General features: G+C 44.3%; 1 protein-coding gene across 1 annotated transcript in view; it reads left to right on the forward strand.

Moving 5' to 3' along the window:
* The window catches only part of MAGI2 (membrane associated guanylate kinase, WW and PDZ domain containing 2), a gene marked incomplete at its 5' end in the record, with an annotated part of 1,082,576 nt that overhangs the window by 1,010,933 nt on the left and 46,767 nt on the right, over positions 1-24,876 (forward strand). Inside the window, one exon of the mRNA XM_060156186.1 lies at positions 10,474-10,612. Coding sequence (XP_060012169.1) covers positions 10,474-10,612 — 139 coding nt within the window. The remainder of the gene's footprint in view (positions 1-10,473; positions 10,613-24,876) is intronic.

Here is a 24,876-nt window from a genome sequence, read left to right on the forward strand (position 1 = left end):
ATCTCAAATGTGTATTTGGGGGGCTGGGATACAAACATTCAGACCACAGCAGCCTTCATATGTCACACTCATTCATTGTTTTAAAATCTGTGCCCATCCCACCTCAGTGTTGGTGCTTCTTTTGTTCTGCTTTCCCTCAGATCCATTCTTTTTCCTCCTCTCCCTGTTCTGTATCCTGGGGGACTGATCGTTATGTCTGCATCACCCACACTCTCTTGCCCCCTGCTGGTGGCGCAGTGGTTGAGAGTCCGCCTGCCGATGCAGGGGACACGGGTTTGTGCCCCGGTCCGGAAAGATCCCACATGCTGTGGAGCGGCTGGGCCCATGAGCCATGGCCACTGAGCCTGCACGTCCGGAGCCTGTGCTCCGCAACGAGAGAGGCCACAACAGTGAGAGGCCTGTGTACAGCAAAAAAAAAAAAAAAATCAAATTGTCTTACCAGCAGGTCTAGTTCCTTCTCTAGGATCTAGGCGAGAATCCGTTTCCCTGCCTTTTCCAGCTCCTGGAGGCACCTACATTCCTTGGCTTGTGGCCCCTTCCTCCATCTTCAGTGCCGTCAACAGAGCATCTTCCCTCACGTCTGACCTCTGTCCTGAAATCTCTGTCTCAGACTTTGACCCTCGTGATTCCCACTCAGAGAAGCAGGAGAACCTTCCCATCTCAAGATCCTTAAATTACACCTGCAGAGTCCCTTTTGCCATGTAAGGTAACATATTCACAGATTCCAGGGCCTAGATGTGAATGTCTTTTGGGGGGACGTGATTCTGTCTGCCACAGAGAGGTTGGCACATTTCTGACCCCTTTTGCTCCCTGCCTCAGTGCTCTGGGCCAGTAGTGCTCCTTCCTTGACAACTACAGCTCCAGTCAGGTGGCCCGTCTTTCCCGATTCCAGCTCTCACTAGGCCCCTGTTACTTTCTATCCTCCCCCGGGGTCTTCCAGACGAGAGATGGTAATGGCATCTGCCATACTTACTTAGTGCCTCAACAGCCCTCTTTGGTTGTCTTAACCCTGCCCACACCTCTGAAATAGTCCCACCATTAAATTATCTTCAATTTCACTCTAATTCACACTTTTAACATCAGGTCTGGAAGTGATGTGCACATGCGTGCGCGCGCACACACACACACACACACACACACACACACACACACACACACACACACAGAGTAAATGCAAAGGCAATTTGCAAGTAGGCCAGCTTCAGGAAAACAAGGAGTGGTTATCGTGTGCCTATATAGCAGTCATCGCACAAAGACCAACGCTTGCATCTGGAAAATATATCTGATTAGATAAGGATGCAGAATAATAATCCCTCATTTTCTCTCAATTACATCCAGGGAAGGAAAATCACAGCCTACATCGGTCCACAATGGAAACTTTTCTTTTTGATTTGCTTTTGTTTATTTTTCAGTCAACTAGGGAAACTGACTTCATGACCTAACATAAGTGATTTCTGAGCAAATGAATAAGCCACTAGCTGAGCTGCAAATGATAGCTTTCTATTCTTGCTCAGGCAGATGATTTTAAGATATTTCTCCAGTCTCCTCTTCCTGCCTGAGCAGTCAAACCAGCATATGAAAATGGAATGGTTGTGCTTATTTCTCCCTTCATAGGAAATATTTTGCTTCACCCAGCTTGTCTTTAAAATCTTCTTCTTTGTATTTCTGTCTGTTGCCACACTTGCGGTCATCTCTCTGTCCTGGTTTAGGGTTTGGATTATCTGCCGAGCATTCAAAGAGGTTCCTTTTCTAAGAACTATTTATCAAAATCATAGAATTAAAAAACAGCGTTAACACCCTATAAGAATTCCTAAAAGGCAGCACTTTTGGGGTCTTTAACCTCTCAGTGATATTTTCAGAAAATTGTTTGCCTTATTTCTCCATTAAATACATTTTCAACAGCTCAGCGGCTTCTCTCCTAGATTCATTATGAAGAACTTACCACTGTGTTTCATTTTTTTCTCTCTTCTACCATTATGATGACAATGGTGGTGATAATGATAACTACTACAATTAATAATAAAAGATTGTATTTGTATAATAGTTTACAAGGCACTTACATACACTTTATATTATTTGATCATGGTCAAATCTGGTTGACATATATCCTGAAACCAAATTTAAAACTTTTTACACATCTTGCTTAAATTTGATTTAAACAATAAGGAACATAGAGTCAAAACACAGATTCTGAAAGCTCCTTCTTTCAGTTGTTCATCCATCCTTTGAACAAATACGTATGGGTATTTCCCATGTGACTGAGTCCCTGCCTTTGGAGGGCTTACAGCATTGTGATAAGCAAAGGTCAATAAGTTGTCCCTTGGTATCTATGGATATTGGTCCCAGGATCCCCACAGATACCAAAATACAAGGATGCTCAAGTCCCTTATATAAAATGGCATCGCATTTGCATATAAATGACTTACATATAATGTATTTGCATACATTTGCATATAAAATATGTTCTCATACATACAAGATCATACTTTAAGGCATCTCTAAAGTACTCATAATACCTAATACAGTATAAATGCTTTGTAAGTAGTTATAAATACGATATAAATGTTATGTAAATAGTTGCCAGGCATGTCAAATTCAAGTTTTGGTTTTTGGAACTTTCTGGAATTAAAAAAAATATTTTTCATCTATGGTTGGTTGAATCCGTGGATCCAAAACCTGTGGAAATGGAGGGCCAACTTTTTTTTTTTTTTTTTTCGGTACGCGGGCCTCTCACTGTTGTGGCCTCTCCCGCTGCGGAGCACAGGCTCCGGACGCACAGGCCCAGCGGCCATGGCTCACGGGCCCAGCCGCTCTGCGGCATGTGGGATCCTCCCGGACTGGGGCACGAACCCGTGTCCCCTGCATTGGCAGGCGGACTCTCAACCACTGCGCCACCAGGGAAGCCCCGGAGGGCCAACTTTTAAAGAAATGCTGAGGCAAGGCACCCAACCCAGGACTGATGGGGGATCATAGAAGGCTTCTTGGATGCAGGCATACCTGAGCTTTGCCCTAAGGGATGAGCAGGATTTAGTTATTTGAACAAGGAAAGGCAGATTCTAGACAAAGGGAACAGCATCTGCAAAGACACAGAAAGAGAACTGCTCCACCCAGAAAGCATACCTAGAGCAGGGAATGGGGGACCTGAGGAAGGGCACATCAACACCAATTAAAAGCCCTGGAAGAGCGAGATTTAGAAAAAAAGCAATCTAATAAAATTCCCTATATGAGATTAGTGTTAGTAATATTTGACAAAGAAAAAGGAAAGTTTGGGTGATAAAGATACCAAATTGTAATTCAGAGTTGACTTCCACAATTGGGCTACTACATTGTCTTGGAATTTCAGATGTATTTCCATGTTTTAATTTAGAGGATTTTAAAAGTAAGAATGAAAAATGGAAGCTCTTGAATGAAGAGTGCCCCCTGAATCTGCACCACAGCGGCCCCCTGACTTGAGTGAGAAGCCAAGGCACCACCCCTGCCCAAGTCAGAGACGGAACATTTTTTGAGCTGTGACTGAATCTTTTCTAAAGGGAAAATACACAAATAAGAAAAACGTGACATGAGGTACCCTACCCACATCAAGGCATAAGCCCTCAGAACTCTGCAGCGGCCCATAACTTCTTGTTCCCCTTCCGTTCCCCTCACCTCCATGACCCTTCCAAGCCGGTATGTGCTCGGGTATAACCTTGATTAAGGACTTTTCTGGAAATCCACCAGGGCTCTTTCACACTTCTCTTTGGATGAAGTTTCTTGAGAGATGTTGGGATGTTTTCTTTTTAGGTGATTACTGTCTAGAACATAGCATAGAGTCTCAGACAGAGTTCAACATATAAATTAATTGAAGCGAATAAAATCCACATAGTCTCAGTGCTCTCAAATCTGAATTTCAGTTTCCAGTGGGGTTAGAAGTTCTCTCTGGAAAAGCCTGCTGACCTGATGGGCTTCTGTGCCTTGCTGAGGCAATCGTGCACAGCAGTTTGTAACTGGCGCCAGGTCCTATAATAGGCACTTGGATGCCATCTAATTCAATCACCAGTCTCACGGAAGACATGGGAAGGTGGACCAAAGCACTCAGTGTAACCCCTTGGAAAAGATTTTTACTGTAATAGTTATTAAATAATTTCTAACGAAGGTTAATTGTGAAAACAGCCATGATATATTGAAGGTCATTATCGAGTTGAAAATCAGCCTGTCCTTTGCTCCAGGAGGGCCATTATGGCCCAGGTGTCCTTTCGTCAGAGCACCCAGTGCCGATACCTGTGACAGGCAGAAGCGAAGACCCTAATTCTGATTCTGTTTTTCTGATTTTATTCGAATTCAGCCTCCCTTCCTCTTGACCTTTTAGCATTTGTTTCCTATAACAATAACATGCCTGTCTCTAACAATTTTTGTAGGTCACCTTCACTGAAACTTCATTTGGTCTCCTGTAAGTACTGTTGAAGTTGTTATGGTTTGGTTGCAAGTGCCTAAGGCAGTATTTCAAGAAAGCTTTACGGTATATGCTAAGGTGCACAAAAGCTGAACTTTCTGTGTCATGAAAACGAAGACGGTCACTATAACTGAAAAGCAAAGCTAACATTCATTGACTCAACCGGGATTAACCGAGGGCCTACTTGTCAGGAATTGAGACAGGTATAGATGACACAAAGGCAATAGGTGCGTTCCTTGCTCGTGAGGGGTCTGGAGTCAGCGGCTGAAGCCAGCCTGTAAGGAAAGAATTATGACAAAGCTAACCTGTGACCTCGGACCATTAGCCACAGAAATGGTCCACAGCTAAGTCTCTCATGAGACACAGACTAGAGACATCGATCGTTGTGTTGGCATAAAATTCTAAAGGAGCTCAATTCCTCACACCTAATGATAATCTAGGCTCACTTCAGTCATGTATAATCATGTGAAATAGGTTCCTGTGGTGTGAGGCAGTTAGCTGATTGCAGCCAGCCAGGCATGTTTGTGGAGACATCCAAGGAAGCCTTGAGCAGACACTACCACGACTTGGGGCTGAAGGAAGTCCAGGATTACTATAGTCCGTACAAAGATTCAGTTGAGCCAAACCAAATACTTTCTATATGACTTTACTACAAAAATGCATACAGTACAGAGTTCAATTTTTTTTTCTTACAACCTAAACTATTAACTGCTAAGAAATACTGAAACTTTTGGGAATTCCCTGGCCATCCAGTGGTTAGGACTTGGCACTTTCACTCCCGGGGCCCCGGGCTCGATCCCTGGTCAGGGAACTAAGATCACACGTGCCGTGTGGTGCAGCCAAAAAAAAAAAAATATATATATATATATATATATACACACACACACACACACACACACACACACTGAAACTTTTACCTTTACCTGCCTTGGCTTTCCAATAAGAAGAGAGGTTTTGGGCTCCCCTGGTGGCGCAGCGGTTAAGAATCCGTCTGCTAACGCAGGGGACACGGGTTCAAGCCCTGGTCCAGGAAGATCCCACGGATGCTGCAGAGCAACTAAGCCCGTGTGCCACAACTACTGAGCCTGTGCTCTAGAGCCTGTGAGCCACAACTACTGAGCCCGTGTGCTGCAACTACTGAAGCCCATGCACCTAGAGCCCGTGTTCTGCAACAAGAGAAGCCACCACGATGAGAAGCCCATGCACCGCAACGAAGAGGAGTCCCTGCTCGCGGCAACTAGAGAAAGCCGGTGCGCAGCAACAAAGACCCAACGCAGCCAAAAATAAATAAATAAAAATAATAAATTTTTAAAAAAAAAAGAAGAGAAGTTTTACCTGCAGGACCTCAAGCAAGTTCGAGGATTTGGTAATAGTTTTGTTAAAGAAAAATCTGCCAAGATGTGAATAGAAATGAGTAGAAATGCAGAACTTGTTAGACTGGGCCAAGAAATGGCAGTCTTATCTCACTCCGCCTTGCCCCTGAGACACTGCTGTAAGGTTGTCGGTTTCCCCTAGGGGACCACAGATAAAAGTATTTCTTCCACAGGACAAAAAAAGAATGCCTAGGATTCATCTTATGTCCTTTGGTTAGTTTCCTACACGCGACATCTCCTTGATCCACACAAAACAAACACACACATTCCTGAATTACCTCTACCTGGTTTGGGTGTGTCTGTCTGTCTGTGTCTCTTTCGCTTCCTCTCCTCCAGGGCCTCCATTCTCTCTCTCCTCCCCTGTCTCTCTCTCAATTCTAACTAGAACTCGATACTTTAAAAATTCTCTGAGAACAAGTGGAGGAGATCTTTAAAGTTTCATTTTAGTAATGCAGCTCAATAGAAAATAGCTCCACGGTGTGTGGGAAAAGAAGACTACATCAGAGTCACAACCAGTCTTTTTCTTCATCCCTGAACGGGACGCACATTTGCCACTGGTTCTATCCAATTAACTGCTCCCCGCCAAACAGTTCACTGCAATGTAGGAAAGGGACACTTCAACTCGCTGCAGCTGCGCAGCTGTATGGAGGTCGGAAGGTAAAGAGAACCTCTTCTCCCCCTGACAAACCCGTCTTATTCATCGGATGCTAAGAGGATGAAAGTGAAAGGAATCACATCCCAAATTTATTTACAGAGCTCCCTGTAAAATGACTCTATATAAGGCTGATACTGGAATGAAAATGGAAAGTAAACCTTTTTACCATTTATGTCATTTCACAAGGAGAGATGGAAGTCTTGAGGCTGGGCCTGGACCGAGTTTGTTACCACTGACACTAGATCCAAATGAGTTGACCCACTTTTGCAATCTGCCCAGAACACCTGTAAGGTTCAGATCTATGACTGTGGCAGCATTTCCATCTCATTGCCTGACCAGCATCCCACGTCAAATTTTTTTTTCTGAATTTGGTAAGATTTTGGACTGTTCCCAAACTTCCATTGCCCCCAGTGAGGCAGGAAGACTGTCTCCACTGGCAACCTGGAATGGACAGGGGCTTGGGAGAGACTGAAAGTCTTAGACAAGGGACTAAGGACCCTCGGTTCAGTCAGCATCAGAGTTGTTTTCTTCTCCTTCTGAGGGGCCCTCACATGGAAAGCTTCCAAGCCAAGAGGTCAGCTCAGGCTCCCAGGAACTCAGTAAAAATAAGATCCCTAACTCTTCCCAGAGCCCTAGCCTGAAAATCCCACACCAGAGACACCAGCCCAGCCCCTGTGCAGCCCCTGAACCCCTCTGCTTCTCAGCCTCCCACACAGTCTCCCAACCCACCATTTCTCTCTCCCCGGCTAATTTTTTCTCCCTTAATTCTCATGGCTCTTAGTAGGGAGAAGGGAAAATAACAAACAGACAAGAGAATGAGAACATCAGATTTTCTAAGTGTGACTGTTTCTATCACACCACAGGATTCCTTTCGCCTTCCACAGGGTTCTTGTTGAAATGTCAGTCTTGAAACAGAAGTGTCCTCAGGCAGTGCTGTCAGGGTTTGAGTTTGGGGTCAAGCGTGCTTATAACCCATTCCCGCATGGTTCTCAAGATGAGCCGTGTGGAAATGCTTCATTCATTCACTCACTCACAAATAGGTACAGTGCACCCCATACAAGATACACAGTCAAATGGGGCCTAGTCCCTGCGCTCATGTGTCCCATGATTTTCTTCCCCACAGTCTCCCAATTTCTCACCTGGATAAACAATGTGACAGCCTCACAACTTCAGGTCCCTTCCTCAGTGACCCACTTTCTCTCCAGTCCACCCTTCACACTGTCTCGGGGAGATTCCTAAACACCACTCTGCTTCCCTGGTCAGCTTACCCCTTGTTCAAAATCTTCAGTGCTTTGATGTCAAATCTCAGGGTCTTGGCATATGCTGTCCTCTCTACTTAGAATGCTTTTCCTCCTCCTTCACCAGGGGCACTCCTACTGATACTTCAAAACTCAGTTGGGGGCTTCCCTGGTGGCGCAGTGGTTGGGAGTCCGCCTGCCGATGCAGGGGACGCGGGTTCGTGCCCCGGCCCGGGAGGATCCCACGTGCCGCGGAGCGGCTGGGCCCGTGGGCCATGGCCGCTGGGCCTGCACGTCCGGAGCCTGTGCTCCGTGGCGGGAGAGGCCACAACAGTGAGAGGCCCATGTACCACAAAACAAACAAACAAAAAAAAAAAAACCCAAAAAACTCAGTTGGGATGCCACCACCTCCAGGAAGCTCTCTCTGACTACCAGCCCCACTCTTCTAAGTTATATGCCCCTCCCTTCTCTTCCCTTAGCACTTTGTGAATACCTCTGTCAGAGCACAGAGATATTGAATAGTAGTTGTCTTATTTACCCACTTTCTCTAACTAGACTGAGAACATGTTGGAAATAGAAGCTATACCATTTATCTCTCTTTACCTGATCTCCCCAGTAGACTGCCTAGCACATAATCAGTGCTCAGAAATTGTTTGATGAGTGAAGAAGCTCAAAGTTGAGGAGGGAAGACTGAGAAGCATACTTGTGTAATGCGGTGTCATAGATAACATAGCAGGGTGCAGCGATGACCGAGCAGAGGGATTACACACTTCTGCCTGAGGAGAAGACAGGGTCTAGGAAGGCCTCCCAAGGGAAAAGAGCTTGGGCAGGCCTTGAGGAAGGTTGGGAGAGCACCAGGCCTATAGGGAGGAGAAGGCAAGAGAACAGTGGCATATGGAAGGCCCTCCCTGCCTCAGTCAGCATGATGCATCTGGGGAGATCTCCCTTAGAAGAATGATACTGGTGACAGTGAGAAGACATTGGTGGGGGAGTATTGGAATAATCCAGGTTAAGGCCTGAATTGAGCTAGGAGCTCAGCAGGACCCCCAGGTTTCCGGCTTGGGTAAATAAATGGTGGTGCTGTCACCCAGGATTAGGAATTGAGAGGACAAACTATTTTGGGAGAAAGAAACACCCGGTCTGCTGGTGTTGAGCTGGAGTGGCCTGCCGGACATCGAGGTGAAGATGTTTAGTAATCAGTCAGGTATGTGAGTCTGAAGAGAGTAGCCGGGAATGAAGACTCTATTATAACAACTTCATCGGAACTTTTGTTTTTATCTCTACAATTTGATGCTGTGCCTTGAGGTTTCGGTGAGGACTGCTGGGAGAGGGATAATTGGTCCCTCTTCTGCTACTGGCTTGGCTGTGTGGCCTCAGGCTAGCTGCTGGACCTCAGGCTGTGCCCGTTGCCTCCTGGGAAAGGTGACAGTTAGGGAGACCTGAAGAAAAATGGTGCAAACGCTGGCCCTACAACTAATTAATTTAGTCCTGTCTTTTGTGATTCTTCTATGGAGTGTGGAGTTCATGCCAGTGAGGCCAACCTCTTCCACTGCCTTAAAACGGTACTTCCAAAGGCCACTGAGTACACAAAGGGGGAAGTCTTTACCTTCATTACATTGGGATCCTTGCCCCTTCGGGAGTCCTTTTTAGGTGGAGACGTCACTTCCTTGCTACAATAAACTTGTGTTTGTTCTCCCCCGTCCCCCTTTGGGGGAAGGGACTTATTTTAATGCCCTTTTGCCATTGTGATGGCAACTTTTTGTTCCTCTTCTTGCCTGGCCTGAAGCATCAACCTAGATATTGCTCCCCTGTAGGGAGTTTATTTGCAATTCTGTCTGCATTATGGAGTTTAGGCTGAGATCTGCTTTGTCTCAGGAGCCCAACTAAAACAGCATTGTTGCAAAGCAACTTATTGTGCTTTTCCTGGCTAATTTGTCTTAAGTGACTTGCACTGAAATCAAACATTTTAATTCAAAGGTTCCTGGCAGTAATGGTACTGTGGGAGTTACATGAGGTGCTCATGGTTGAACCTCTTTTATTCCAAATATCTCTTCACAAAGGCTAAATGGGAACTGCTAATGGAACCCAGGCACTTCCAGCAATTCAAGAGGGATTGGTATTTAACCAAACCCTGGCAACCAGGTGTGAGCATGGCAAAGCTTTAGCAAGGGCATCACTCATGTGTGGAGAATGGAGTGATTTTTAATTCAAAGGACTGTGATAGAAAATTCATCATCAAACTTGAATATCAACCAACCACTGTTTATGAAGAAAGCAATAGCATAAGAGCACCCAGGAAAATTGAAATGATGCATAACAAAAATTCTCAGAGAAGCCCCCAAACAGATCATTCCATCCAACACTTTGAAGTAGATGCCTGCCTAATGTGTTCAACGAAAAAGCCTTAAAATATTTACTTCTTGATTCAAAGCAAAGATGCCAGCTTACTTTGAATTGCAGTATCAAACACATTCCCTAATTTTTTAAGAAAATCCTAACTAGTTCAACTGTGGCCTCTGCCATACTGGCTAAATAGAAGTGACATATCATCACAACCTCCATGGTCCAGTATGTGAGTTTCTATAAAGATAAATAAAGTCTGGTGGTCAGATTCAGGATGTGGCCAGGGATTAGCCTCTCCTAAGAAGCAGCAGGCTGCAACCAGATTGTTCAGTCGCTCTCTGGAAACTGGTCATCTACGGATGCTTCTCTAATCTGTTGGAAATGCAACTTGAATAGAAACGCCTTTGGCTGACTTGATGTCTCTTTAATTAACAGGTAGGAGATCAGATCATTGAAATCAATGGGGAGAGCACCAGAGACATGACACACGCCAGAGCAATAGAGCTCATCAAGTCTGGAGGCAGAAGAGTCAGGCTACTGCTGAAGCGCGGGACGGGGCAGGTCCCAGAGTATGGTACGTTTCACGTTTTGATTCACCTTTTTTCTGTTTCTTCTGTGAACTGTAAATGCCTGTGCTTATTTATAAAACTACATCAGTTCCCTAATTCTACGTAAATATATATTTAGTGATCAATAGCTATAGGTATATACACATGTGTATATTTAAGCACAAGGTATATATTTCTGTGAGCTCTTTCATTTGCTCCCTTATTTAGGTAATGTTGAAAATAGCAGATGTAGGACCTTCAGGGCATCTCTGAGTGTGCTGGGAGTTCTTGCCACATTCCTATATTAGAACTTTTGTAGTCCTCTGTTCATTTGAGTCCACAGTAATTTATCAGTTATTTCCTAAAATGGCTCGTGCATCAGACTGTCCTGTGAGATGTGTAACCGGGGCCAGGGGACAAACGAGACCAAATCTTCAAGGTGTGAAGATTAAAACATAAACTTCAGTTCATGCAGTGGTTGCACTGCCTTGGTATTTAGGGATATCCCAAAAAATCACTCCTGTGTTGTATATCTGGATGCTTTTGAGGAAGGCTTTCAAATGCATTTTAATTCATAGGTTTGCCATCAGGAGTCTTTAATGGTGTTATTTCCCAACACAGCCCATTTAAGGCAAGGCTGACATCATTACCTTAGCATATCAGAAAGTGCTGCGTGGTCCTTACATGAAAAACAGAGAAACCTGAGCTGGTCTTTAATTAATCACAGGGATTAACAGAGAGACAGACACAGACAGATATCAGTACAGAGGTAGCGCAGATAATACCTGTCCAGATGAGGGAAATAGGATCTAACTGCTGATCGAATGAACAGTTCAGATTGTTTGTTGATCTAGATAAATTTGATTTTCGTTTTCGCCTTTCCATTCCCCAAAATCTAAATAGTACTTTTTCCTCTCAAATTATGCTTTCTGCCTAAGTTACCTAATAATTGACTGAACACTTCCTTATTAGCAGGACAGATACAATCCTGCATTCAGTTGAAATGTCTGAATTCAACGGCCCTTAAATACTTTGTCTCCAGAGTCTTGAACACACCCAAAGCCTACAGGAAGGGCTGGTTAAGCCCTCACATTAAGAGTAGGACACCATTCAGAAGTTTCTATAGGGTTGGCTGTATGCCCAAGGAAATATTTCATAGCTTCCCATCCTTAATACTTGGACCTAATTCAATAATTTTAATTATTAATATTAGCAATAAGCACAGGCCTGAGCCTGTGTAATGGCACTGACATTCATCCCTTTGTAAAGAATCTGAACTCTTGAAATAGAATAACTTTTTGCACCCCAGAGCACATAAAGGGATTCAGTAATATGAAACCGGCCTGTGAGATTCTCTCACTTCTGAAAAAGATCTCGTTTTAAAGGTGTGTTTCACTCCATGACAAGACCTGTTATCTATATCCGGGGTTCTCATAGAGTTAATGCTGTTCTTATTGTTCTAACAAATTAATCTTAAAAATTAACCTGAACAACATGGCTCTCCTGAACTTTCTATTCTTTTTGTAGCATCACTATTTGGTCCCGACTCTGAGCACCCCCCACACCAGCTGCCGCTCTGTAGGGAGCAGTTAGAATAGTCTGCCAACCAGCGTGGCATAACTCAGACTGTAATGCGTGAGCATGAAGCTGCCTCAAAGCAAAAAAAGGAAAACACGTTTTTGAACAGCACAAAAATTCAAGATCACGTCGACAGTATCCCATTAATTCTTAATGTCGTCTGAAAATATCTAGTTAAGGTTAAATTCCAAAATTAACCGGCACAGAGAGTTTGATAAGTATCTGCGCACACTTTTGAGGGACCCGTTGTCAATACTCTTAACTCCAGCAGTACCGCAGAACTTCTGAATGTATTCTTCTAAAATGTAACATTAAATCATATACACTGGTAGTGGGAGAGCTTGTCTGCTCCTTTTGATGTTAGATTTGACATGGATTTTGACTGTAAAATAATTTTAGAGGTTATGTCACAAAAGAACAAATTTAAAAGAGTAAAGCAATCTCCTTTAGGGAAGTAAAAGGATAGTCATAACCTAAGGAAACATTAGTTCTTCAGGAAAATCTAAGTCAAAATTATGCATAAGAAACCAAGAAGGTTAGGGGTCCCATCAACAGTTTTGAGGACAATGCCTCAAATGATATTTCTGGAACCTCACAACGACTAATGAGGCTGTTTCAGGGTCCCCGAGACCACCCCACATTCAGAGACTTGCTTATGAGACTCCTGGGGCCCAGAATACAGTTGTGCTCACAGCTCAGCTTTAGGACAGTGATGTAGTAAGGACGCCCCGTGGGATCATAAGGAGGAATCCACGTGCAGGCTTCCTTATGCTTTCTCTGTCTCCCGTGAGAGGTCCCCCAGAGAGCATTCTTCCCGAAGCAACAAGCATGAAGCAGCATGTGCACGATGATGTGGCTGCCCTGCAAGGTCCATGGGGGATTGGGCACCCAGGGTTTCTCCTGGGGGCTGGGCACGCAGGCACCCTCTGCCTGGCACGTACCAAAGTTCCAGACTCCCCAGAAGGAAAGCGTAAACCACATTGTTGGTACAAACAGTTGAGGTACAGTGAGACACCCTTTTCGCTTAGGAGAGCTATATGTTAGTGTAGGGAACGAATCACCAGCCATGTTCCCAGATGCCAGCCGAAGGCCAGCCTTGCAAGAAGGCCTTTCTAAGGAGAGCGGTCCCAAGCCTGCTCTGGGAACTTGTCCGGCACCAGGAACGAGCCACCAAGTGGCCACACGTTCACGGACTATGCAGATGCCCCCAGTGTATGAGGAGCGCCCAAAGCTGAGGAACCTCGCGATTCCTCCAGCATCAGTCAAATAGACTCTCTCGTGAAACACAATTTGCTTATTTTTGTTGTTGTCCAAGATAGGCTAGAGTGTATTTTAATAAAATGGGCAAGGGGTGCAGGTCACAAAACAACAGAAACAAGAACGATGAACGAAAATCTTTGAGCTTACTAGTAGATGTGACCAAGGACATAATCCACTTCGTCCATATGCACCCTAATGACAGGAAACCTGATTTTTCTGTCAACTATGAGTATAATCTTGTGTTTGTTTCCTTTGTTTGCCCTTTAAGATCCCAATCTTGGCATAAAATCTAGCCTTAAAAGCTTGTTAAAGGGAGTTATCAGAATCCATAGGAGATGTTACCTGTTAGGGAAGTGTGGAGGCTTAACCCAGCCTGGGCAAGAGTGAACTCTGAAGGTGAAGAGACTGGCAAACAGCCTCTGGAGGGGTTTAGGTGATAACCCCCAGCCCTCCATCTGATACCTTCAGAATTCAGAGCAGCTTTGAAGCAAGACCCTTATCTGGACTTGTGGACACGTCAGGGAAAAGCTGATCTCTGTCAAGAGAAATAGGAAAACTCTCTTGCTCAGAGCCATTAAGGTGATCTGTGACAGAGAGATAGATAAGCGCAGGTGCAACGGAAAGAAAAACACACCCCAGGTGATCTGTCAGATTGTCGACTACACAATCGACAGTGTGAAGCCAAGTGAGCTGAGGAAGGGAATAAATATGCTGCAAATTTGCCATCCATAATTACCATGAGACTCATCGGCAGACACACCTCAGCCAATTCAGAGGCGAAAATCAGCAAACGCAGCCACGAGCGAGCGGCTGCTCCCAGGGGTGGCTGAGCAGCTGTGGGGAGGGTGGGGAAATGATAAGGGCTTCGGCGGAGAAGCTGCTTTCCTAGTTAAGTCCTTGAAAGAGCAGCTCAGGAGATAGACACTTCAACTCCACTCTAGTCCTCAGGATAAGAATGTGTTGATTATAAACTCAGTGAGAGCTTGGGTTCCCCCTCCCCTGACACATACATCTCAACAACTAGCAGGAAGAAGGAAACTTGACTCCATCATACTGAGGAAAGGATCAAAAGATGATACAGCAGAAGCAGCGGCCTCCTGAATACTGGTTCTTGCTGTTACAAGTAAATCTAAAAAGGTTAAGAGAAAAGAAAGCATGCATCCTGGTTCTAAAGCTGCATGGGAGTACATTATGCAGATTAGCTCCCTGTCTTGACCTACAGGTGTCCTTCATTAGCATTCAGGGACTACACGGAACATTTGCTTGATGTACACCCTGAGCCACAGAGCCAAGGCCAGGGTAAATAGAGGTGCCACTGGATGAAAAAATGTCCTCCACAAGCAGTTCAGACCAGCGCAGAGCCTTGCCCTGGTAATATTTGCTGTTCAAATCTCATCAGAACAAAACAGAGTTATGCTTTCCCATCTTGGTTGGTGATCTGACCTGTTGATTCTCTTAAGCAACATTACAGGTCTTTATGACAAGAATGCTGAAGTGAGTTTGATTGTAAATGATCTCAATGGTTTTAGGAGGCCAGGCAGGGTTCCCAGGAGGAAGCAAAATTCTCAGAATACCAGTGGCCCAGGGACAACTAACACCAAATGACCACATCTCCCTCTGGGGAAAGAAACAGCCGATCCATGAGTTAGACCTCTGCCTGCACTTCCATTTTCAAAGTTAATTGTATCTTTGATAGGTGTTGAGTGTGACAGGCCTTTGGTAAATGAAACTGTTTACATTTTATAAGGGTAATATAACTACATTAAGTAAGAAAAGATCTATTTGAGCCATACTATATATATTCAGACTATAGCTGAAGAACTGAATGGGCTAAATAGTTAAAAGTCTTCCTTTAACCAGTAAATAAAAATGATTTACAATAATATTAGAGCACCAGATTAAGCAGTACCAGTCTGTACTTATATGGCAATAAGCAGTGTTTGTTTATTCTTCTTTAATAATATGCATTAGCATGTGAATGTTATAAGCCTACCCCTATAATCTTGTTTACAATTACTTGTTCAAATCCTTTCTTCCCTCTGATCATACAAAGGTCAACTCTAGACATTATACTCCTACCACATATTCCATGTAAGGCAGAACCTGTAATTAATATCATTACTTAATGTCGTTACTATTTCCTCAACAAAAGCAGGATTTTTCTGAGCACCTACTATGTGCAAGGCACTTTGCAGGCACTGGAGGTAAGACACAGTCCTGGCCCTCAGTGAGCTGAAAGTCTAAGAATGAGGATACGTATAACAATTGATTCTAATAGTGTGGTGACTGATTAAAAGGTCTCAAAGGATCTGCTCTAATGAAAAAATTTTAATGGGTTTTATTAGTTATTCGTGGAATTTAATAAGTACTTTTAGAGTGTTAAGGATCCTTGAAAAGCACTTTGCTTCTTTAATCTGTTAAGCATTTCCTTTGTGATACTTATGCTAATAATTTGTACTTTTTCTGAAGAAAAGGACTTGCTGAGTATGGGTAAATTTCTGCTTAGACCTAGTCTGAATTATTCTCATTTCCAAGTTAGTGAGATAAAACTCTATTGAGCAAATTTGCTAATCATTGCTCTTCCCCTCCTGTGGATCTCAGCCTGGAGCTCTGTAACCTCACAGCCTGAGGTGTCCGTGGTGCACGACTCTGTGCCCCCCAGACATGGGGAGAGTCTCTGTTGCCTTTGCCTCAGAGACCACGTTTATTGGAACTTTAAATGGTTCCATAGCCTTTGCACTGTTTCGCCTGCATTTTTAATAGGGCAAAAGGTGGCTTGCTTCAGTAATAAATTCTGAAATTTAATTTCAGCTTCTGACATTCATGGTTGAGTGTATCTTCCTTTTTCATGAGTGGTTCCACAAATCACTCCAGTTCACCTCCACTGAGCCAGATCCGGGAAGGGGAGAGGCTGTCAGGCAGAACGGTGTTTGTATCATACAGAGAACAGGGTTCTTCCTCGGCTGCAAGGCTCCAGGTTGCTCTCTGCAGCATTTAGGGAACCCCAGGAAATTCACTAATCATGAAACTTCCAATAAGTTTCTGTTTCATGGAGTCAGACGCAGGGGGCTTCCTTTAAGGATACACAAGTCTGAAATTCTTCTCCCCACTGCTCAGCCAAAACCTCGTTTATTAAAGTGCTTTAAGGATGGGGGTGAAATCCCATTTCTTCACATCATTTTATTGGAAACCTTGGACCATGATGAAATTCCTTTTTTGCATATTCTCCCAACATACACTGTTCTCTTGCAGGGTATATTAAGTGACTCATTTCCCCCAGTCCTCACTTGTTAGGTATTTAAGACTCTGATAAAATATATTAGACCACGAAGTAACCAAGAAACCAACCAAGAAGAACCAGTTTACCTCTTGAGGTCTGACCTCCTTCAGTTTCCTAACACGTAAATTGTTGGAGGAAATGAGTGAATGAACATACCTTTCCCAGCCCCCACTGAGAAGGGCTCCACATGCATCTTGGAAAACCTAAAAATTCCAACTCCTCCAGTAACTCATGCTGGATAGTTGTATTTAGGTTCTGGTAAGAACTTCCTCTTGCTTTCCCTAACGTGAAGCTGAGCTCTCCCAAGAGAGGGCTGCTTCCACAGCAGTCCAGGGAGAAGGCAGCCTTCTCAGAGGCAACGCTGCTGAGCACTGTAAGAGCATTGGAACGGACCTCAAAGAAGTCACAAATTCCAGAGAATAGTTTTTATATCGAGGGCAGGGGGGGAGTGGCGATCAAGGTTAAAAGAAAGCTTGCATCATGGTTTTAAAGCTGCACACACACATGTACACACACACACACACACACACACACACACACACACACACGACTGGGTTGATTTGGCCCAGGACTCTGTATTTTTTCTTTTTTTTCTTTTTTCGCCCCAGTCAAAAGGACTCTGTATTTTTAAAGTGCCACCCCAGAGAATCCCATGCCCCGGAGACAAATCCATGCTGGATTTGTCTCCTTTAGCGCTCCTGTAAAGGCCAGCTGCAGGAGTTTCTGCTTTTTTGTTGTCCTCTGTATGTCTTGTCGACCTCTCACTCTGTGAGCCTCAGCCCCTCAACCCGGCTCCTCCTTTGCCCATCAAATCTGAATCCCTCTCCGTTCAGACTCGCAACTGTTAAAATTAAAGAAAGGAGACTAGATTTTCCTCCCATTTCCATCTCAGGCTTTTTTGACAGTCTGAGCTCAGCTCCCACCCTCCTCATTGAGGACAGCCTGACCCTGTGTTCAGAGCATGACAGTGTTGATTCAGGATAAGCTTCTGACCCCTCAACTACACCCATTACGAAGCTGGTGCTAAATGCCAAAGCTGTTTTCCCCACTGTCTGATTTTCTCTTGTCTCAAAAGAGATATGATACAGAAAAGATTTTGACCCCTCTGAAGGAGCTTGCCGACAAAACCCCGCTTTCTAGATACTAAAAGTGGAGTTTAATACCATAAGACAAATTCCTGCCAACTCCCATAACCAGCGAATGTCAAGTCTCTAAAGCATCCCTTCAGAGATGCCTGGGCCTATTGCCCTATCCTGGTGTTCCCTAATCAAATAACTCACCAGCGTTCGTTTTAAAGTACTCAAAACCCCTCATTTCTAGTGGAAGAATTAGTGAATCCATAAGGCCAGATTTTTGTTATTTGAGAATCCTGCCTGCAGCCTTGCTCAGAGATAGGGTTACCCTGATGCCCTGTTCTGACAAAGGCATCCCAACACTTCTTTTTAACTGAACTCCCTCAGTCAGGACCAAAAATGCGATTATATAATGCCTTGCTCCAGGCTTGAATTACATGCTCTAATTGTAGCAAAATCTCTACACATTGAGAATCACACATTCTTCAATGTGCTGTTTGGGTTCAAAAAACATTTTAACAGAGCAACAAACATACACTTGGCCTGGACTAAACAGCTCTTAACTCTAAGTTAGCTCAGACATTTGCTTACAGAAGAATCTGTGTTTACACTTCTGTCAAAAGGTCTCTGTTTTTTTTGGCACACACTCTCCAACAGATAGTGACCCTGGCCTCATCAGGACCCTGAATTTTAGGACTGAACATGTACACTCGTAACATCCGCATCAGATATGCCTAGCACAGGATGCAACTCTGTTTTTCACGTTTCACCATACTCTCTGCTACAGCCTTCATAGCAATTTTTTCCAGCATATTCTGGGCTCTTTGATTTGATCTTCTGGTCCAAGGTTTCCTAGCACATGTATCTTTCAAGCCCAGTAAAGCCCACATTTAGAACCAAATGAGAACCTTCTCTGTGTGACACTAAAACCACTTGATGGTTTTTGTACAAAATTACTTGCATCTTAGCAGGGCTAAATGGTAAACTCAATAAATTCTGAAATTTAATTTCCCCCCTCACATTCATTGTTAAACGTTAGTTCCCTCACCACAGAGAGGCTCTACTTTCCCTTTAACCTCAAATTGTTCATTCCCACCCTTGAGACTCCCTCCCCTCAGACACAGTCTGTGCAATGAAAAGCATCCCAGGGGGCATAATGGGACATCCATGCGCAGCGCTGTTCCATTCTGCGTGTTGAAGCCATGGATACACGGCAGCATGTGTGGAGCAAGGTAGGCATTCAGACAGGGAATGTCATCAGTGTATACTGGCAAAGTGGGGATCAGGCCCCCAAATGTCTGAGCTGCGTGGATTAAGTGCATCTTATCACAGTAACTTCACATCCCCCTCTCCCTCGCACCGTGTGGACCCGAGAGAACATAGCATCAGGCGTTGCAGGGAGCGGTTATTACATCTCCCAGGGGCCTGTCTCGCGGAGATCACTGACAGATAGTCCAGAATTTCTAGTACCCATCTTCATGTAGGTAAAGAACTGTAGCCCAGGCGCTGAGATAGACACAGACCAAGACAGCGCTAAGAGGCTGGTTTCAGAGCACAGACCTCAGACAGGTGAGTACAGCCACATAGAACAGGAAAAACCTGGCTGCATTGTTTTCAACTTTATTTTTTCCAGAAAATAATTACAGCCAGCAAGTCAACTGTGAACTTTGAATATAAATAAGCAAATTGTCACAGGTGAAAAGAGCTGTAAGAATTTATGAGATTATTAGAGAAAACATAAAAACAGGGGCACACCATATCTTTAATTTGAGGATTTTTCAAAATTTAGAAATGATTACTGTGACTTCTCAAATGACAGCTGGTCTCACGAAAACACCCTATCATTAGGAGAAAATTCTGCAAAACTTCTGAAGTTACAATTTCAACAATTTTTAAACATTTGTGCCTCCTTAAAAGCACCTCAGGATGCCTTCAATATTTTGAGAAAAAAAAATCTACTTTTGGATTATGAACGTAGCTCAGTCTTTCACTAATTTCACTGGCTGCATGCTTGATAGGGTCAGCTTTACTTAAAGTCTTTATTCTTACTGCCTAGATAATTTTTATTCAGCTGCTCTAAACGTACTAAGCAATCTTGATTCTAACAGTAATACTATATCTTTGTCACTGGTTCTGTTAATTCTAATGATTGGTCCTAGGCTCTTCCTCCCCTTCCTTTAGGAATGGTACCTTCCAGTCTCTCCATGTGCATGAAAAGTGACAAGCATGGGTCCCCATATTTCTACTTATTGGGCCACCCTAAAGACACGGTTTGTAAAATCTGCATGAATATTATCTTTCTCTAATGAGCTTTGGTTTTGCATATGTTTTTAACTGATGTATAATGCTCTCTCTTTCGTAGTAGCTTGTCTAATTATTGCTAGAGCTCTGGAAAATATTTATAGTTGAGACCTTCTAAGTGGTAAGGATAGGATTTGCGGGTTCAGGAAAATAAGAGGTGCACCAATTCCAGGGGTCCAGCCTAGAATGGCCCCAGCAGGAAGGAAAGGCCGGGAGGGTACGTATAGCAGAGGCAGCATTGGGTGAGTTCTGCCCCACACACTTCAGAAAGTCCTCCCTGGGCTTCAGTGCAGAAAAACAAAGTATATTTCCTCTCAGCCCACGTTTGGCCAGCTCCAACGCAGGCCACCCTTTCTACACCAGACAGACAGAGCCACAGTCGTCACACATTTTAGCCCTAGGAACCCAGAACTCCACCTGGCATCGTGCTATTTCCCCAGCCTGCTTTGTGCCAGTCATTCAGTCAGGACTGGATCTTCCAACTCACCTTCCTCCGTACTCAGTGATGCAACCAAGTTTAAGGGGAAAAACACAAAGCTTTTTTTGAGGGTGGTCATAAGTTTGTATCTAAACAGTGTCCACCACTATTTCAAAATGAACATCCTTAAGTGTTGGCTGTATTTTAGCCAAACATCCAGTAAAAATTCTTAAGGAAACTAAGTGTCCTGTACATGTGTGTGTATATATATACACATACACACACAAATAAAGCAGAATATAGATGACAGCCTTGCAAATACTGTTCATGCAACTTTTTACCCCTCAACTACATCCCTAGAGCAGCCCACGTGTCCACTGTCAGATCCTGCAGCGGGTCTGTGAGTACTGCCACAATTTTTAAAAACTGGGATTTTAAAATGTCAGTTTAACTTTTCAGCAGTAATTGATAGGCACGCTCAGTCCCCGCGGTTAGCCGTGGAAGCAGGAATCAGACGACACACTTCTCCATTCTGGTTTGATTCTACTCCATTTACACTGTCACAGCCACGGCTAAGCATTTCTCCACCGAGGTCTTTTAAGCTGACCTTTTGAATGTTTTCTGAAATATGTTTTTCAATTGTTAATAACCCTGCTAGTTGCCATCCAGGACTGGTTTAAATTAAGAATGAAAGGCAATATTCACTAAATGAATTATTGAATTGACCTACTGCTGAACATTTCCTTATCAAGTACGTTTATGCGGATGTGTCTATACACACACACACACACACACACACACACACACACACACACACCCCCATCACAATCATTCCTAAAGATGTCTACAAAAACAGAAGTTTTAAATGACTCATTTCTCTGAAGTGTCTGTCTCTCAAGGATAAGTTATTGATCAGGGGAAACTTAAATTAGGGCATAAAGAAGACAGTTGCAATGTACTGGAAAAGGTAAAAAGCCAGGGAATAGTTCTTGGGGAAATCTAGTCCAGTGACCGTGGTTTAAAGAGGTATAGATTTCTGTTTCTGACAAAAGAAAGGTATTTGCTTGTCACATAGTTTAGTCTGCATTCCACAGAGGTGAGGGGACCTGAATCAATTCACTAGAGTCATTAGCTAAAAAGCTTAAAAACCAAAGAAAAAACCCCAAAACTGGAGGACTCTTTGTGGTCTCAGTTCAGCTCCACCAACATCTATCAGGCACCTTGCTCAGCGCTAGGGAGATAAAGATTAATGAGAGAGTCTCTCCCTATGTGCATCCCCAAGCAAGGAGGGGTGACAGGGAGAGAATGAGGTAATGGGACAAGTATGAACAGTATTGACAAAGGAGTGATAACAGCCCAAGGGACACAGCACCCTAAATCTGCTGAGCAGGGTGGTAGAAGATTCTACTCTACCTAAGAGGTGACATTTTAGCTGGACCTTGAGTGACAAGTGTGATTTCACCCATGTGGACAAGAGGTAAGGCAGCTACCCTTGTAGCTGGGGAGGGATGGGATGAAAGAACATTAAAGTGGGGCTCCACAGAAAGGACCTTCTGTGCCAAGCAAAGGAATTCGAATTTTATATAATCAGATGTCACCAAAAACTTAAGTGGAAGGGTGAAAATATCTGTATTTGGAATTATGCCTCAATAGTATTTAAAATGGCTTTTATAGGAAACTGGGGGCAGTTAAAAATGTAATTGTAAAAGCTGCAGGAGATGATGTGAGGACCAGAATTGGGGAAGTGGTGGTGGAAACTGCAAGTTGGGAATGTAGAGATATTTCAGACATTTCATTGATGGAAATAACCTAACTTGGTGAATAACGAATATGAGGGAAAGGGTCAGGGAACAGGATGTGGCCACAGTTGGGTGGCAGACGATGTCACGTGGGCCAAGGGGCAAGTTTAGGAGTGAAGATATCGAGGTTAGCTTCGGACTTGTGGAGTTTCTGATGCCCGGAGGACACTTAACGGGAAGCAGCCCACGAACAGGGAACTTGGATCAGGTGCTCAAGGGCCGGAGCATTTTGGAAGTCCTGGAGTCCTGCAGTGGGATGAGCTCTCCCCGAGAGACCCCGCTGCATATAGAGAGGAGAATCCACGGGACACGGTCACATCTGAGTGGCAAGTAAGAGAAGGCGGTGAAGATGACCAGGAGAGGGCTGTCCAAGAGGCAGGAATCTCTTCTCGAAGAGAAGAGTCAGGGAAGCCAGGGTGAGGGTGCAGGGAAACTACAGGGAGAAAGGCCTCTGCCCTGAAATGGACTGGGAAGGCTTTTAGGAAAGGCGGGGGAGGGCAGGGCCTAGAAGCACCCTTGCCTGTGGGGTTTAACACAGTGCAGGTGCGTAGCGCTCAGTTAACGATGACATTGTGAGGATTATCGGTGGGTGGGAAATGGCCTTCAGCTGCTCCTCTGCGGGACCTCACCGTAGGCCTTCCCCACTGGCTGCCCCGTGTTCTGGGAATCCACCCAATGAGACCACAGGTAATTAGAGCTCCTGCTTAGATCCAGTCCCGGGGTTAAGGCCTGGCTTTTCTGGTTTGATTTTTCAGAGGGCAGGGGTAGGTAGGGTATAAAGATGAATAAGACACCATTTCTACCCTAAAGGAACTCTGTATGTAGGGAATGTTTAAGGAAAACAGGGTGCTCATTGTTTACAAAAGGTACTCCATAGGGACTTCCCTGGCCGTGCAGTGTTTAAGACTCTGCATTCCCACTGCAGTGGGCACAGGTTCGATCCCTGGTTGCGGAAGTAAGGTCCCGCATGCCGTGCAGTGCGGCCAAAAAATAAAAGACCTATTAAAAAAAAATACTCTTTAATCACACTCTTGTTGAAACCATTCTCAAATATACTGTGTGTTACATTCCTGGATTGAGGTACAAAGTATCCTGAAAATGGGCATGCTCTATTTAATTTCGCTTTTCCCCTGACACATTTGCCCTTTGAAATCTGGATTCCATCATCAAGACTGTAGTGAAAAGTGTCCCCTCAGCGATCACCAGTCTCACCATAGTAACAAAATCCAGTGACTGATTCCAACCCTTCATCTCCTTGGGACTCCCAGTAAGCTGACACTATTGGTCAGTGTGTTAGCTGGATTTTCTCTTTCCTCTCTGATTGCTCCCCTGGGGTCTCCTTCAACTCTCTTCTCACGCACTGACACCCCTCCCCCAACCTGTCCCTCAGGACCTCATCGGCTTTCATGCTTCCGCCTGTCACCACCATGCAGATGACTCTGATGTCTGTTTTGCTATCTCTGATTTCATTCCCAAGACTTCCAGCTGCCCTCTCGACATTGCTCTCCAGATGCTCCACATCTGTGTATCCAAAATTGTATTCATGATCTTTCCTCCTAAACTACTCCTCCTCTTGAATCACTTGTTAATTAAGAAACCATCAACCCTCATTGTTGCCCAGCTCAGAACCATCCGAAGTGCCTTCCCACTCATATATATGCAGCCGGTTCCCAAGTTTGAGTGATGTTACTTCTCTCATTTCTCACAAGGGCCCTCTCCTCCTTTCCTCTTGTCATTCTACTCCCATTCAGGCCCACTCCACAGGGTGAAATAACCTCTACCTGTTTTCCCTACTGCTATGGTCAATCTTCCCTGCTCACTGATGCCAGAGCAATTGATTGTCCTAAAGGACTGCCCCACTCAGAGACCTTTCAGACACACTCAGACACACACACACACACACACACACACACACACACACACACACACACACACACAGCCTTAAATGAGTCCTCAGAGCATCCCTGATTTGGCCCCGTCCAAATCAGTCTCATCTCTCTTCTTCCACAGTATCGTATACGTATCTGTGCTGCAGCGCTGCCGGAACACTTGGCATTGTCCTATATTTCCACCTTCGTGATTGGGCTCGTGCTGGTCCCTTGGCTTGGAAAACCCTCTCCCCAAATCATGTCCTCCTTCAAAAACCAGGTTGAAGGCTGCCTTCTCCACGAATCCTCGCCCAAATCCACCATCAGAAGTAATCTCTCAGTCCTTTGAAGTCTCATAGCCCTTCACGCATCTCCCCTTTCCCCTATCACTCTGTTTTGCAACCTGGTTATCAACGTCCACGGAGTCTTTCCCCTTTATGGAGTTCAGATGCTGGCTATTACCCTGGGTTCTTAAAACAGTGCTTTGCAGAGAGAGTGAACAAGTAACTGCATGAATTAACAAAAGTCTTGCAGTATCATTAGGTCATCATTCTGATAGCGAATTTCGGATAGACTGCCTATCTCTACGTCACTTAGTTGTTCTGGGGCTTTATCTTCCACTGTCATCTCATTTTGTGTCTAAATTTCTATTTGTGTTTTTATGCATGTGAAAGGTCCTACCCCATTACTTATGTTTCTGGAGAAGTGGCTCT

This window comes from Lagenorhynchus albirostris, chromosome 8 (assembly GCF_949774975.1).
Source record: "Lagenorhynchus albirostris chromosome 8, mLagAlb1.1, whole genome shotgun sequence".
NCBI lineage: Eukaryota > Metazoa > Chordata > Mammalia > Artiodactyla > Delphinidae > Lagenorhynchus > Lagenorhynchus albirostris.